General features: G+C 42.4%; 1 protein-coding gene across 1 annotated transcript in view; it reads right to left on the minus strand.

The window, feature by feature from the left end:
* The window catches only part of CPSF3 (cleavage and polyadenylation specific factor 3), a 59429-nt gene that overhangs the window by 31613 nt on the left and 10274 nt on the right, over positions 1 to 17542 (minus strand). The window contains exons 6-9 of the mRNA XM_030198885.1: positions 15264 to 15353; positions 12909 to 13059; positions 7646 to 7821; positions 1234 to 1392 (exon numbers count right to left, since the gene is read on the minus strand). Of these exons, the coding sequence (XP_030054745.1) occupies positions 1234 to 1392; positions 7646 to 7821; positions 12909 to 13059; positions 15264 to 15353 (576 nt within the window). The remainder of the gene's footprint in view (positions 1 to 1233; positions 1393 to 7645; positions 7822 to 12908; positions 13060 to 15263; positions 15354 to 17542) is intronic.

Here is a 17542-nt window from a genome sequence, read left to right on the forward strand (position 1 = left end):
CCAGAAATTGTTGGTAGTACATTTTAAAAAGGGTCATGCTTCAGGCACAGTTAGAAGACGTAAAAGATCCATAAAAGCCTCGTATTGTATTCATAGCAATACAGAAACAATAGAATGCTCAAGTTTGGATCCTGATGCAAGAATTATGGCTTTTGTGAATCATTTGCTGACCTGTGCACCTGACTTCTGATTCTCCTCCGTAGGCTCCTAAATTTGTGTCCACCAGACACAAACTGTCTGGTCATTCAAGCGAGAACACAAAATGATAACAGCTTGTAAATTATCTTATAAATAAGCCTTCTATTCCCAGGTGTTTATAAATTACACATTTGGTACTTATTTTCCAGCAAATTAGGGAATTTTGAGGGTACAAAAAGAGTCAAGTGTTTATCAGTGTTTTCTCACCACAGGTACCTTTTCCATTGGTATCAAATATATGTTTGCATCACTCAAGAGATGTTAGTGCAGAAGAGAGACAAAAACTTATTAGAGGATTGAGACAAGCCAGGGAACAAGTAAAGGAATACTAGGGGAAGTGGTGTTTTTCCAGTGTTTACCCAATAAACGTTATTCGAATTATTTTCCATTTGTTTTATTGGTATTTATCGGTTAAAACCTAAAATCAGAAGCCTTACTTATACAACAGGACATCACATGTCCAGGATTAGGACAATCAGAAGAACCTTATTTCTATCTGGAACTGCTCTGAACTGTGCCAGTCTTTTGTTGTCCCACGCTTTAAAAGTAGATCCCAGCAGGAAACATTTGGAAATCCCTACTGTACTCCACCGCTTACACATTCCTTATGATTTTTCCTAGAGACTCCTGCTCTCACTGAACAAGTTTCAAAACCATTTATCTAGACAAAACTACTCATGGGTTTCCACAGTACTTATTTTTAACCAGGATGTGGTGAGGTATGCCCAGAGGCATGATTAACCTATAGGAAGGAAAAACAACATTCATATATGACATTTTCACCAGAGGGGAAACTATCTTCCCACTTTTTTGGTATAGGAACAAAAAAAGCTGGTGCAAAGTGCCCGGCCATTTCTAGTCCATGTACTTTATTGCTCATTTTCACAGAGAAACAACATTGTAGTTTTACTTTGAAAATCTTTGTAAAGTATATGTGTTCAAAATATCTACAATCATTTGCAGTTAAATTTAGGCCCCTATGTTAAAACATTCTGAATGGAAACTAACTCCCAGTAGTTTCTGGTGCTGGCTTACCTTGGCAAGTGTTCCCTCCACACAATAACCGGCTATAATGACACCATTCCTCTTGTCAGTGCACCAGCTCTCAAAGAGCTCTCTGGACAGGCCGCTCTGCATCATACCTGGGGATGCCATTACAACACTGGGGCCGATGTCATCAAAATGGTCCATGCTCTGACAGAGTACAACAAATAGAAACAATGGGCCGTCAGTACCAGAAGGGGCTAAATGAAAATCCATATGACTATCTCAGATGCACCTAATCAATCAAACATTGCTTACAAACAGAGGAAAAACACGAAGGGAAGAGAGCCCAGTCTGGTTTAAGCACTGTAATACAGGCCCTCACAAAGGGGTCACATTTACTTTCTCAAGAAGACAGTCGTAAGTACATAAGTATTGCCATGCTGGAACAGACTGAAGGTTCATCAAGCCCAGCATCCTGTTTCCATTTTTGGATTAGCTTTCAAAAGTAATCCTTCTTCAGATCAGAAGTTCAGAAATGAGCAAATGATGACATATCAGAATATATATATGACAGGCTCAAGGGCTGGCGTGGATGGGGGGGTGGGGGAGAGAAACAGAGAGATGGGTGATCAGAGTGTGACAAAGAAGTATAAATTTTATCGTTTATAATGGGATAGGAAACCCAGATCAAGTCCTGTCTGGTGGGTGTCAAAATATTTCATCATTTTATCTTCAAAGGGTTTATGTTCCTGGATGGTTTTGAAATTTCCTTTTAGCATTTTCACCATAAAGTCATTCATGCAGTGCTCTGGTCTGGCTACAAAGAAACAAAGTGTGAAGTGGACCAATGACTTCAGGGCGTTGAGACTCTGGTGGTATATAAAGAAGTAAGCTTTATTGTAGACTCGACACAGTACTGTGTTTCGGCCACAGGCCTGCCTCAGGAGTCTAAAAAATTATTTAAAAGAAATTTTTATAAATTAAAAAAACGTTACATAAATACACAAAAATATAATCTAAAAAGATTTCTGGACAAACATGTATGCAATTATCAAACATATAAATGAATGCATCAACATAATTAATCAAATCAAATCAAAATCACTTAACATATGATGAAGTCACTTAACATTTAATCAATGTACATTTATATATATAAGAAACCTCCATCAAATAAAGCAAATTGAAAAACTGATAAATCAAATACAACAGAAATTCTCAAACATAACTGTATGTACAGTAAAGTTTATCTGATGGGTTTAAATTATTTCTAATTGTAATGTGCTCTGGTCTAGCAACATGTTGTCCTACAGAGGTGTCACCCTGGTTAGCACTGTAGTGTTTAATGTGATGCCGGTGTAAATTGAATTTGTTTTTAAGCATTTGGCCTGTCTCTTCACATTTTCATTGGTGGTTGGGAGGCGGGGATAGTGCTGGGCAGACTTATATGGTCTGTGCCAGAACCAGTGGTGGGAAGCGGGACTGGTGGTTGGGAGGCAGGGATAGTGCTGGGCAGACTTATACGGTCTGTGCCAGAGCCGGTGATGGGAGGCAGGGATAGTGTTGGGCAGACTTGTACGGTCTGTGCCAGAGCCGGAGGTGGGGCTGGTGGTTGGGAGGCATGGATAGTGCTGGGCAGACTTATGGTCTGTGCCCTGAGGAGCACAGGTACAAATCAAAGTAGGGTATACACAAAAAGAAGCACATATGAGTTATCTTGTTGGGCAGACTGCCGTCATCTACTATGTTACACCATACGGCGTGTGCTGAAATGTTTTTCCCAAGTGACTGTAGGTTCCTGTAATATGTGTTGGCACAGTTTGCAACAGCAGGGATGTGTGCCATTCTCTTTTTCAGTTTCTACTGGGAGCTTTGTTTTCACAAATTTTGTTTCAAATTAGGCGGTTTTCGGAAGGCCAGCATAGGTGAAGCTGTGAATATCTCTTTCAGTAATCCATCCTCGTGGAGTAGTGGTTCTAGAATTTTTATGATTTTTCAGTTTTTCCAGTTCTGGATTGTATGTCACTACAAGGGGCACTCTCTCTTTGGTTTTATTTTCTTCATGCTGCAACAGGTTTTCTCAGGGTATTTTGGAGGAAACAGGTAATCTTCTTTGAGATTATTTTGGGTTTGTAACCTTTTTGTTTGAAAGATTCAGTCAAGATTTTGAGGTGTTTATCTCTGGTCTCTTGGGTAAGAGCAGATGCAGTATATAACTGAGTTTTTTTATATGTGAAGGATGGAAGCTAGAATTGTGGGAGGTAGCTGCATCTGTCAGTCAGTTTCTTGTACATAGATGTGTTTATATAGCCATTGTTGACAGAGTCTGTGTTGTCTAGAAAGCTGACTTTTCTGTGGAGTACTCAATTTTGAATTTGATTGAAGGATGGTATATATTGAAAGAACTGTAAAATTGTTTTGAGCGTCTCTTCTCCCTCAGTCCAAATCATAATAATGCCATCAATATACTAGTATTTTAGAGGTTTAGTTTAATATGAATTTTAGAATATCTCGTCTATTTTTCTGGGTTTTAAAAAATTTTTTTTTTAAAACGGAGCCAGCGGGAGGGGGGAGAAAAGGAGAGACCTGGCACCACCAGGTTTGCACTTGCTCACGAAGAGCCCTCAACCCCAGGTACTCAACAAAACCTAAACAATTAGGCTTGGAGACCTAGCCAGAGCTGCTGCTGTGTGACCACACACCTGCTAGATAGAGAACATACTGGGGAATTTCCGGCAGCACATGACCACATACAGGGAGGCAAAATATTGCTCTCTATCTCCACCTGCTGGTAGATGGACACAACCCACCAGTCTATGGATTGATCAGCTTGATGATAGGGAATGTTGCTGTATAGTGATTCTACATCCATTGTGACCAGAAGAGCACCTGGTGGTAGCTGTTTGATGTTTTCCAATTTGTTCAGAAAGTCTGTGGTGTTTTGTATGAAGCTGTTTGTTTTGTGCATTAACGGTCAGATTCTACATATGGCACCAAAAAAAACCCCCACGCTTAGCGGTATTCTATAAACCCCACAAGTTAGGCAGTTTATAAAATATACATAGCAACCGTCCCGCAGCTAAAATTTCAATGCAAGCATTTACACCAACTAAAACCTGTTGTCAACGCACGTCTTATTTACGTGTGGATTTGGCATATTCTGTAACAGTGCAGGTAAACCAATTAAGTTCCACATGCAAGTCAGCTACTCGTGCCGATTTGCACGTGGCACTTTGATGTTTATAGAATCCGGGGGAAAGGGTTTTAGAATCAGGGGGGTGGAGGGAGGGTTTCAGAATCCCCTCTGTAAATCCAGATATTTCTTCTGTGAGTGTGCCAATACAAGACATGATTGGTCTGCTGGGGTTTCCAGGTTTATGGATTTTAGGCAGGGGATAGCATATGCCCACAGAAGGGTGGTTTGGTATGAGTTTCTTTAGCTGGGGTTGTACTTGCTTTGAAAGTGTTTTGATAAGATTATTCAACTGTTTTGTATAATCCTGTGTGGGTTCCTCAGTCAGTTTCCTATAGTATGTACTGACTGAGAGCTGTCTGTGCCCCTGTTGTATGTATTTTTGTGTTCACTACAGAACCTCCTTTGTCTGCAGGTTTGATAACAATGTTTTGGTTATTTTGTAGGCTTTTTATGACAGCTTTATCTAGAGGAGAAAGATTGTGCAAGATTTTCTTTTATTTGCTGGAGAGATGTGCTTTCACCTTATGTCTGAAACTTTCCATGTAGTTGACTAGTTTATTGTTTTCTCCATCATGTGGGATGAAATATGTGTTTTTGTTTAAAACTGTATTCCAGTCTGTTGGGAGTCTGTCTATTATGTTAATGTACTTTCAAACAGAGTTCCCTAAAGAATTTCTCTAGATCTGATCTCTCTCTGATTCTGCAGGAGATATGTCTTTTTTTTTTCTTCCAATGGAAGCAGTGTATTGTTTTTTTGCTTGGATTTCTTGAAGTTCCTTTCGTCGTTTGGCCCATAAGGTAGGGATTTAGTAGTTACTGTATGTTCTTCATAATTTCTTCTCACTAGGCTTTTGTCATCTTCTTCTTTTTGTAGAGTTGATATATAAGTTCACTTCTCAGTTTCTGACTAGCACATTTGCAGAGTTTTTTTGTCATAGTCAGAATTAAGTAGTTTCACATATATATTCTGAAATATATATCATCATTTGCTCATTTCTGAATTTCTAATCTGAAGGGTTACCTTTGAAAGCTAATCAAAAATGTATTGTTAGTCTAATAAAAAAGGTATCATAGGTCTAAGCGGTATATAAATACTGAAATGAATGAATTAATCTTACTTTCTTTTCTTTTATTTCTACTGATTACCTTAAAAAGTGGACTAACACAGCTACCCTACCACTTTATTGAGGAGATCTAAATCCACTCCCTAATTTAGTTGAAAGCCTTGATCCAGCAGCACTGCCTATGGCAAACCACCCCAGGAAATGAAAGGGGATGGGATTTGATATACCACCTTTATGTGGTTAAAATCAAAGCATTTTACATATTATATACAGATACTTATTTTGTACCTGGGGCAATGACGGGCTAAGTGACTTGCCCAGAGTCATAAGGAACTGCAGTGGGAATTGAACCCTGTTGCCCTGGTTCTCAGGCCACAGCACTAACCATTAGGCTACTCCTCCACTCCATGATAACAAGGAGAGAGCTACCTCTATGTCCCTCATTACAGTTCTGCCAAGGAGCCAGAAATAACTCTTTTGCCTGCACAATGGAGCAGCGCTGCCATTGTTTAGGGAGCCGTCACAGAGCAGGGTACACTACAGACCAGATCATACTCCTCTACCCAACAAGCCACAGTCTCGAGTGTATTTAAGAACTTACTTTTATATTCATGGATGCCAATAACTCATACGAACACTGTTTAACACTCATAACATACCATGGCAATATTCACTAAAAAGGTTTAATTTCTTCCCTTTATCTTATAATTACCAGAATAATCTCATGCCTCTGCAATTACTATCTCTCTGCATTGAGCAACCTAATGCTCTTTTGCTGTTTGAATCTGTTTTCCTTTGTTATGGTCCGAAGTTCTAACTAATCAAGAATATGCATTTCACATTAGCCAGTCATTTTCTTTTCCCTTTGATGAATTCTTTGTCCCCAGTGTCTAAGATATGCAATATGATGTACTGCATCCCATCATGTTTCTCATGGTCCTTGTTTTAATTCAGCAAGCTCCCAAGGCCGCTGGGCTACTGATAAATGTTTAGACTACACATAAATGCAACTTTTCAACATTAGCAAGTAAGAACTGTAACTGAGGCCCAGATGCACAAAGGTCCCATTAAGAATTCGTCTGCATTTCCAAATTGGTAAAAATTTACCAATTCGGAAACAGAGGAATTCACAAAGAGAATCGCATGCAAATGAGCTGATCGTTGCTTTTGCGACCCAGCTTGTTTCCATGCGATATAGGGAAAGCCAGTCGGTGAGCTGAGCATGCGCAGAACACTCGCCCTGTGCATGCTACAGACGGCTCTCATACACGCAGACAAGTAGCGTGTATGAAAGCAGTAGATATACCCTTCTTTTTTTTTTGGATGGGCAGACCTGTGTTGGCGCTCCCTGCCTGCCCGCTGCTGGGAAAAAGTAGGAAAAGCCTCTCTGCTGCTCTCGGCTCTCATTTTCTGTGAGGAATCAGCATCAGGGCTTGGTTCCACGCCCAGCTGTTCCTGCTGCTTCCTTCTATTGGCCAACTGACTGGGCCGAGTTTTATGTGATCTGATTTGTCCAGTTAACTTAGGCGGTTAAGTGCTGAATATTGACACTTAACCGCATAAGTACTGACTCCGCCCACAACATAGCCAGCTACAGCTTTAGCAGTTCCTCTCCTGGCCAGTTAAATCGCTTTGAATATCAACCTGTGTTGCCAAGAAATGTCATTCATTACTACACGAAGAATGACTTTTACCCTTCTAGTAGGATATGAAAGTCACACAGTGCTAGAAAGGATGAGGTTTGAAAACTGTTTTATTAAACACTCTAACTGAGCTAGACTGACCCCATGGCTCTGGTTATAATGCTGACACAGACATGACACTGGTTAAACTTGGGCCAGTGGAGGTGGGATATACTTCAGCTCCAGGAAAAGGGAGGAAGATCAAGGTGGTGTGGCTCAGTGTCAAGGACACATTTCCTCTAGCCCTAAACAAGCGAGGGATCCTATCGCACATCAACTATGTGTCTGGGAAGAGTGCATCTGTACCTGATGAACCTCCCATAAGGATACAGGACTTTGTATTTTATCAATATATTCCTAGAAGAGGTATTTTAAACCAGTCAGCACTCTGATGCAGTATTTACTCGTCTAAATACACAGTGTGCTGTAAATGTTTACTGTAAGCCACTTTCCATCTTCCTAGTTCTTTCTCCCATACGTTTGAAAACAAGGCATGCCTCCTTGCTGCTCTTTCTCACCTTCAGGTTGCTGATGTGTTTGAAGACGAAAGGATTATTAATGTTGATCTGCTTGCGGATTTTGTCATTCATGGCATTGACATATGTCTGGTAGACAGCCATGCATTTTTTTGCTAGCGATGAAGCATAGTATATGGGAATGTCATGGAGTTCAGGATGATTCTGCCAGTACTCATCTACAGCACAAAAAAAAAATAAAACAATAAATGGAACAGGTCTGAGAAAAAGCACTCAAGGAGAAGTCTGAACAGCTCAGAGAGCTAAACACAGCTCTCAGGATCAGAATGGCAGTGCATATTTACCAACAAATCCTGAACAAGAAATAAGGAAAAATTAGTTCTTACCTGATAATTTTCTTTCCATTAGTCCCAACAGATCAATCCAGAGATTTGTGGATTATGTCCCTCTACCAGCAGATGGAGATAGAGGGAGAACTTCAAAGATAGCTATATGTGGTCATATGTAGCTAGCTTCTCCTCAGTATGGTCGATACCAAAGCAGTGGAAGAATCAGAAATCCAACAAGCCAAACACGCTCCTGCCTCCGTGAACCGAATTTGGTATCTCAACCGCACAAGGAGGAGGAAGAAGTATACCACTAGAATGGATACTGCGATCTCCTGTTGTGATGATTCTCTTCTGTTGTGTTTTTTAAAATTTTTTTGTTAGAAACTAAATGAAGGAACCTGTCCAGTACTAGGAGCAAAACATTAAACCCTAAACAAACCACAGAAAAATCGTATTAGTCTGGATTGATCTGTTGGGACTAATAGAAAGAAAATTACCAGATAAGAACTCATTTTTCCTTCCATAGTGTCCCACAGATCAATCCAGAGACGTGTGGGATGTACCAAAGCAGTCCTCAAGTAGAGCGGGACAGATCTTCCCCTGAAGAAATGACCGAAGCACCGAATCCTGCCTCTTGACGGGCCATGTCCAATCTGCAATGTTAGTAAAGGAATGCACCAAAGCCCATGTATCAGCCCTGCAAATGTCCTCCAACGAAACCAGATGAAATTCAGCATGGGAAGCTGCTTGTGCTCTCGTGGAGTGTGTGCCCAAACCCGCAAGGAAGGGGGATCTACCCAAGGCTATGTAAGCCGAAACAATTGCCTCCCGCAACCAACATGCTACCCTGGCCTTGAATGCCATATCGCCTTTCTTGCTGCCAGCATGAAGGACAAAAAGATGATGAGAATGGTGGAAGTCATTGGTGATCTCCAGGTAACAAATAAGAATGCGTCAAACATCCAGGCACCGTAGCGCCCGGAATTTGGAGGGATAGTCCTCCCGGCGAAAAGCCAGCAATACCAGAGCCTGATTTAGATGGAAACATGACACCACCTTGGGCAAAATAGATGGTACCGTCCGTATACTTCTTTGAAACAGAGAAAGGGGTCCCTGCATGACAAAGCTTGCAGTTCCGACACACGCCTCACGGAGGCAACAGCCACCAGGAAAATTGTTCAGTCCAAAGGATCAAAGGGAGGTCATTGCATTGCCCGCAAAATGAGGTTCAGATTCCAAGTCTGGATCACCGGCAACCTAGGCAGGCACAGATGGTTCACCCCTGGAGGAAGCGAACGACATTAGGGTGTGCAGCTAACAAGAAGCCTTGAAGGCAGCCCCGGAAGCAGGCCAAAGCCGCCACTTGAACCTACAAAGTGTTCAAGGAAAGCAACTTCTCTAGATCTTCCTGCAAGAAAGCCAGAATAACTGACACTGAAGCAGAAATACTGGGATACCTGACAAAGAGCACCCGCTTCAAATGTGTGCCATACACTGTGGAAGTACAGCACTTCCTAGCCTATAGCACGGTAGAAATAACTGTGTCTGGGTAATCCTTCCTTCTCAGACGCGCCCTCTCAAGGGCCAGGCCGTAAGACCAAATGGGGAGGGATCCTCCATCAGTATGGGTCCCTGGAACAGGAGTCCGCACTGAGTGGACAGGAACAGGCGAGCAATCAATAGGTGGACAAGGTCTGCATATCAAGGAAACCAAGGCCAATCTGGGGCCACAAGGATCACCGTCTTGGGATGCCTCGCAATACGGCCTGCTACTCGGCCCACCATGGGACACAGCAGGAAGAAATATAGAAGCCTCGAGGGCCAACTTTGAAGCAGGGCAGTGATCACCTCTGAACCGAACTCCTGTCCTCTGCTGAAGAATCGGGATACTTTTGTGTTGGCCCTGCTGGCCATGAGATCCATCACCAGAATCCCCCAACAGTCTGATATCTGTTCAAACGCCTGACATGAGAGCTCCCATTTGACCGGGTCCAGCCTGTTCCAACTCAGAAAGTCCACCTGCACATTCGCAGACCCCGCAATGTGCACTGCTAAGAGCAGAGCCAGGGGAGCTCCGCCTCCCGTGCCAGGGTGTGCTCTTTGTTCCCCCCGCTTGTTCACGTATGCAACCGCTGCTGCATTGTCCGAAAGAACTAGCACAGGACAACCCCACAGGACGCTCAGAAACTCCTGGAGCACCAGGCAAATCACATGCTCCAACCAGCTCCAACCAGTTGATGGATCACGACGCCTCCACCGCGGACCAAGATCCCTGGGTCATCCGACTGAGGCAATGAATCCCCAGCCGGAGAGGCAGGTGTCTGTGGTAACTACCACCCATTCCGGCATCGCCAAGGGATAACACTTTTACAGACTGAATTCCAGGACCAGAAGAAATCGAATGAGCAACTCTGCTGAGGAGGCCTTTTATACCCATGAGTGGCACACCCGGGCTGCTTAGGATTAAAGTCACCACCTCAAAAGAAAGTATGAGTGATGACTCCAACTTACGGTCCTCGGGATCTTTAAGGGCTGTACCACCCTCACCGGTAAAGTGGTCTTCTTTGTGACCGCCATGATCAAAGAGTCTACCATAGGAAGTCTTAGGGACTCCAAATCTGACGTTGGAAGAGTAGAGGTGTGCCATTGCCCGCGCCACCCTCAGCCCCGTGTCCAGCATATCCCATTGCGCCGAGATGAGGATCTTCATAGCCTCATGGATGTGCAACAATTTTGTGGGGCTTTTGGTCCCAGGCATGGCAGCCTGGCCATGGAATCAGGCAAAGCAATGTTCAATCTCGAGTGCCCTGATGATCAATGTGGGAAGTTCATCCTTTTGAAATAAACGTGCTGCCTTGGGGTCATCCCTCTCTTCTGGCAGCAGTTCCTCCTCCTCCAGAAGGTGGAGAGTAGTCCCTGGAAAGGAGGGCATCATCTGCATCCAACGCTATGGAGGCATCATCCAAATCAAAGGCCTCAAATCAGGGCCACTTGGCCAAGAGCGGCTGATGTAAAGAAAGAGATCCTGGTAGGGAGGGGAAGGTGTCCTGACACTTAGAACCCCCTGCCCAATTCAACATGGCTTTGTGCATTAGAAGAATAAACTCCAAGGAGCCTCCGCTGGTTCTTCTCACAGACAGGAGTCTGACAGAACAAAAGTCTGCTCAGCCTGGACCTTTCCCCCTACCACATGCTGAGCCGAATGTGGCAGAGCTGAAAAAATGGTGCCTGAAGGAGGAAGCGCCACAGTCAGGCCTGAGGGTCCTGCCAAACAAGGAATCGGTTCCTCCGTGTTGTCTCCCGAAACCGGGCTCCCCACTATCGATGGCCTCGTGTCTGGCACACTTTGCCACAAACACACATCATATCCTCCAGTCGCTGCTTTCAGGCGAACGTCGTTGACACCCTCCCCCCCCTCGCAGAGCTTCCAGTGCTGTACAGCACTCCTCTGTCCAGTTCTCCCCCCCCCTTTTTTTTTAACTCACCAGCAAGCGCTTGCCTCAGTGGCCTGTTGTCATTTTATTTTTTATTTTTCAGAAGGCAGGAGAGAATAGCTGGGGCCAGACAAACCAAGGCACAGATGACCGGGAACACGGAGGGGTCACTGGAGAAGGGGGAAGGACCTAGCACCACCAGGTATACCCCCAAATATCCCAAGACCTGGGTCCCTGACCGCGATCCAGGCTCAAAAGGGACCGGGGGGATGGGCTAGGATCCGGATCAATCCAGAGCTGCACAGGTATGACCTTCCACCTGCTAGACAGAGAGAATACCGAGGAGAAGCTAGCTGCAGATGACCACATATAGCTATCTCTGAAGTACTCTCTCTATCTCCATCTGCTGACAGAGGGACATAACCCACACGACTCTGGATTGATCTGTGGGATGCTATGGAAGAAATAATTTCCTGTGGGTTTATGTCTTTTTCTTATGCTCCCAAGCACTTTTGGACCTCCACTATAATTATGAAGCTACTTGGTGGGGGAACAATGAGGATACAAAGTTATGAGGGGAGCTCTATTCGATGAATAGGCTGGAGAGGAAGGGACTGCTGCCTGAGACCACAACACCAAGAGACAGACTCTCTCTTTGTAACCTTCTTGTTATTGACAAATTGGTGAGGCACAGCATTACTGGAGGAGGGAGGAAAGCAGATATAATGTAGTTTTAAAAAAAGGTTCCAGTAGATGGTATTGGCACAGGAGGGGGGTGTACAGGCAGAATCTTTTGTTCTGCTTAAGCTGTTTTTACTGATGTGTATGGTTCTTTGTTATTCTGATATACCAATAAAAAAGGTTGCAGTAATTTTTGAAAAGGGCTACAGTACTTTCGAGTTTCAGCAATGTTAATCTTTAGACTACTCCCTGTGAAGTTCTGATGCAGAATACTGTATGCTTGTTTTGGACAGCTGCCTTTAAATTCTAATAGGCTACAGCAATAGTATACCAAGACATTTTATATGCTATACAGTTACACATCTGGGTGGCTCCTACCTGAATAAAATTCACCAGCAGTAGTGTGGAGGCAGAGTATTTAAGCACTAACTTATACTAATTTCTTACGTTTAATTAATTTAGTAACTGACGGCTACTTGCTAAAACAATATTTGTAGCCAAGTCCAGACTCTACTAAGTATAAGACTGCAAAATGTTTTCACATTTGGTGCTGAATTGTTTTGGACTGCTGGGGCTTCCATATTGATGAACGTATACTTTACCTTGTTTCCTCTTTCTGTGGGTGTTAAGCTACTTGCAGCTCTGTTTACCTTGTTATAAATAAGCAGTGCTGTTTTAATCCTCTTAACAAGAAACCCCTGGCTTGCTTGTCTGTTTTTTCTTATCTATACAAACTCTGCTGTGTTCTAAATCACTTTAATAACAGTAATTTCAGAAGAAGCATCACTGAAGTCCCACACTCCACACAGACATACAGTAAGAACTTTGTACTGGATTCTAAAGGACATTAGCATAACATACCTAGAATCAAAAGCAGCTCCTGCGCCCGTCCCAGGGCGAACACTGGAATGAGTCCTCTTCCTCCCCTATTGACGATATCATGCACCGTGTTACAGAAGCGGGCCTCCCGCTCTTCACGCTTCTCATGGATATGGGTGCCATAGGTAGACTCCTGTATAGAGAAGAAAGTAAACACAGGGCCATTAGTGAAGGAACAGCATTTGGGTAAAACCTACTTAAGCTATCTTTCAGCTCATATTGTTAAGAAACAAATGTTAGTGGGAGCTGAGGCAGTCCCATCCAACACGGCCCAGGAGCAGGCAGTGATGACTGATTAGGTCTGAAGGCACAATGGTTGGGACATGCTGGGTTAAAGTTCAGGAGCACAGATGCCGAGTCCAACCTTCTCCTGATAATCATACAGAGAGATGTAAGGCTATCAAGAGGAGATGAAAACACACAGCATCTGCAACCAATTCTGCAAACAGTGACAAAGAAATTCCTTCCTGACCCACAAATACTCTGACCAGCTCTTAATTGCTGGATTAACACATTTCCCTGGTGAATAGCTATATCATCCTCCAAAAAAAAAAAAAAAGTTAAATTGGCTTTTGAACTGATTTAGAACTTAGAGAACGGAATTGAGGCATCTAGCCTTTTCTAAAATACCTGCAGGAATTCACAAGTACTTGCAGTGGGAGCAGCCATTTTACAAATAGACTGTAAAAACAAGAACAGTTTAAACTCAGCAGCTTCCATGTGGAAGTGGTGATTTTACTGCTTCTATGTGTAACTGGCACCACTTCCACTTTATAAACCTACACATGTAAGTGCTGCCAATCAAGTAACAAGGTCACGATTTTAACTTGGCTTCATTCTGGAGTTGGAAATAAACTACATGGGATTAACGAGATGGACTCCCTTAATCCCTGTGTAAAGCTCCGGCCAAAATGAGCACATTTGTAAAACCACTGCGTGCCTTCGAGTTTTTCCCTGTACACACATATTCCCTTTACAAAATGGGGACTACATACGTAGATTTCAGTCCTGTCCAAGCCACACCCAAAGCAACCCCCAGGCAAGCAGTGGTTTCCCTATGTATGTCTCAATAGCACACTATGGACTTTTCCTCCAGAAACTTGTCCAACCCCTTTTTCTAAACCCAGACATGCTAACCACTGTTACTACATCCTCTGGCAAAGAGTTCCAGAGCTTAACTATTTGTTGAGTGAAAACGTATTTCCTCTTGTTTTAAAAGTATTTCTATGTAACTTCATTGAGTGTCCCCAAGTCTTTGTACTTTTTGAAAGAGTAAAAAAAAAAAATCTATTCACTTCTACTCATTCTACACCACTCAGGATTTTGTAGACCTCAATCATATCTCCCCCTCAGCCGTCTCTTTTCCAAGCTGAAGAGCCCTTACCTCTTAAACCATTCCTCATATGAGAGGAGTCCCACTCCCTTTATCATTTTAGTTGCTCTTCTGTGAATCTTTTTTAATCTTTTTTGAGATACAGTGACCAGAACCATAGAGTGATACAGAGGCATTATAGTATTCTGGGTCTTATTTACCACCCTTTCCTAATAATTCCTAGCATCCTGTCTGCTGATTGTCTCTCTCTCCTGAACTATCTCTCTGTGCCATCTAAGTACTGAGCCTCTCTGTATAACATTACAGAGATGTGTAAACTGAGAATTACAGCTTTTAACCTTGTGCGAAAAGACCAGCTACCAGTGCTAGCGAGATCCGTAACTTATCTCTACACTAATCAGATGCTGACCGGTTAGCTTACTGTGGATGCAGCTTGAGCGAAGGGTATAATCCTGTCTTTGAATGAATCCTGCTGTGGAGCACCTGGCTTGTGATGGTGAGGAATCAGGGTTCACAGTTAACTACTATTTCTAGTCTGCCAAAGGCTGTGTTAGCTCTCATGGGCATGGTTAATTAGCTGAATACATTTGGCTTTTAGTGTTCTCTTCTCAGGTATAATTCTTAGTACTAGATTTCCACTTTGGCATATTTCTTCATTGTGTACTACCAGTATGAAGCAAAATCTGTTCGATGTTCTGTAGTATCATTCCCTAGACACATGAGTCCAGAGAGTTACAATGTTGTTGGGTGAATTTCTGTCTCTGGCAGAGTATTACTAGGTTCTGCAATTATCTGTTCTTGCCTAAGCACTGTTCACTACAACTCTTTAGGGACCTGGCTAGGACTGCAGCCACAAACAGAGAGAGAGAGAGAGATTTGTGCTTGTAAAGGAGTGGCATTACACACTTTTCAGGGACCTGGCCAGGACTTTCTTCTTAGAATGTTATTCTGCTAGACTGAATATTCATGTGCAAGCAGTGCAATAAAATACTAGCAATACTCACAATGATGAGGATATCAGGTTTAATGTTAGGAATCTCTGCTGCCATCAAATGTCTGTCTTCCTGTCTTGAGAAGTCTCCAGTGTACAAAATCTGCAACACAAAACAAGAGAAGACTGTGCAAAAAGACCAGCGGAATGGTTTAGACCACAGAGCACAGCTGAAAGTTAATCAGTTGCAAGGCCAAGCAGAGAACAGCAAGGTGTCACAGGATAGAAAGCTTTCTTAGCTGACATTTAAAATATATAAACGTAAGATTTGCTGTTCACACCATGGGATATTTAGGAGAACAAGAGAAGACTTTTTGGGAACAGAGGTTATATATATATACACACACACACACACACAATGCTCCAGATTCTATATAGCGTGACTTAAGTTGTGCACACAAGTCCATTCGTATTCTGGATTTGCGCACACAACTTAATTAGTTAACAAGACAATCAGCACCGATAATTGCCAATTAACAAGCAACTGACTAGCTGGCATTAATTAGAATTTATATGCACAACTGTATACTTATTTTGTAAAGTGATGTATGTAACTTTTACTGTGCATAGCTGAAAATGGTTCGTGGAATGGGCGGGTTGTATGCGTTTCTAATATCTATATGCATTATTATAGAGTACACCTGGTCCGCGCCTAATTTAGTCGCTGGCATTTACACCGTTTTACTTGGCGTAAATGCCTACAACTACATTTAGTTGTATGGACTGCCGCTCGGCATATTCTATAAAGCACACCTAAATCTAGGCATACTTTATAGAATACACCTAGGTGCATTTTTTTTTCTGCATGGATTTTTTTAGGTGTGATATACAGAATCTAGCCCTATACCTATATCTCTATCTATCTATATACATACACACACATGCATATTATATATATATATATATATAGCTTTATTTCAAAGATGCACACACATGACACTCTTGGATTGCTATTCAGAAGCCTAGTGGCTGATAGCAGATCATCCGATCTTACATATTTGCCTGCCATAGCCCTGAAAAGATTTCTTGTTATTCAAATTTATTAGATTTATATAATGTTTATGTTAAAACCTTGACATTGGAAAGGTTTCCTGACCTACTGACTCATCATAAGTCCTAAAATTCTCTCTCTCAAGCCAAAGAAGTCTTAGACTGTGACTCATACAACGCCCTGGAAAGCAATTTCCTTACGTCACTCCACTCTATTACCTACAGTTTATTAGTAAAGATCATTTTCTCAGTGACAGCTGGAGTTTGGAAAGTGGTAAAGTAATAACTAAATGTAAATCTTTCATAAATGGCAAAATTGTGACAGTTCAGCTTTGGAAAAATAAAGAACAAGTAAAGAAAATGCTAAGGAAAGTTTTAAAAATGCAGGAAGAGGAGAAGACGCAGAGATGTTTTACATGTGTATGGGTGCCACAAATGATATGTGCATGCAGTTCAGGATTGAAAGAGGAAAACACAACCTCTTGGGCTCCAGACGTGAATTCCACTGGGCAAGAATACCCTGTCTGTCCACTGTCACTCACTCTTACAACCTGCTGGATTGTATTCCCTGCTATAACTTTTATATCCTATGTGCTTTTTAGAGGTCTCCCACTAAGCCATCTCTCTCCCCTTCAATCCATTCAAAATTCTGCTGCACAATTTATATTCAGCCAGTGTGACTATGCTCATATTAGCCCTTTCCTCAAGTCACTGCATTGGCTCCCTATTCATTTCCATATATAGCTCGAGCTCCTCTTATTGACGTAGAAGTGCATTCATTCTGTAGCTGCTCAGTACCTCTCCATTCTTATCTTTCCCTACACTCCTCCCCGGTAACTCCATTCATCGGGTAAATCTCTCTTATTTATAACCTTCTCCTCCATTGCCAACTCAAGACTCTGTTCCTTTTATCTTTCTGCAACTTACCCCTGGAACAGATTTCCCTAGTCAGTACGTCAAGCTCCAGTTCTGGCTGTATTCAATCTAGGCTAATAGCTCAGCTTTTTGAGGCTGCTTTTAACTCCTAACTCCTATTCACTTTTTCAGTACCCATATCTGTTGTATCATTCCCTTTGAAGAGAATCCGCCTGAAGTGCAGAACTCAAATATCCCACGGGAAAACACAGAGATAAGACAAAAAAGTGGGAGGTTGACCACGGATGCCAAAGACTGGAGAGATGTGCACTTGAGATCAAATGTTTATTGAGTAAAAAGACTTGACACAAATGTTGTGTTTCAGCCGCTAGGCCTGCATCAGGAGTTTCTACAATAAAAATATATACATACATAATGAAAAGATTT

This window comes from Microcaecilia unicolor, chromosome 3 (assembly GCF_901765095.1).
Source record: "Microcaecilia unicolor chromosome 3, aMicUni1.1, whole genome shotgun sequence".
Taxonomy (NCBI): Eukaryota; Metazoa; Chordata; class Amphibia; order Gymnophiona; family Siphonopidae; genus Microcaecilia; species Microcaecilia unicolor.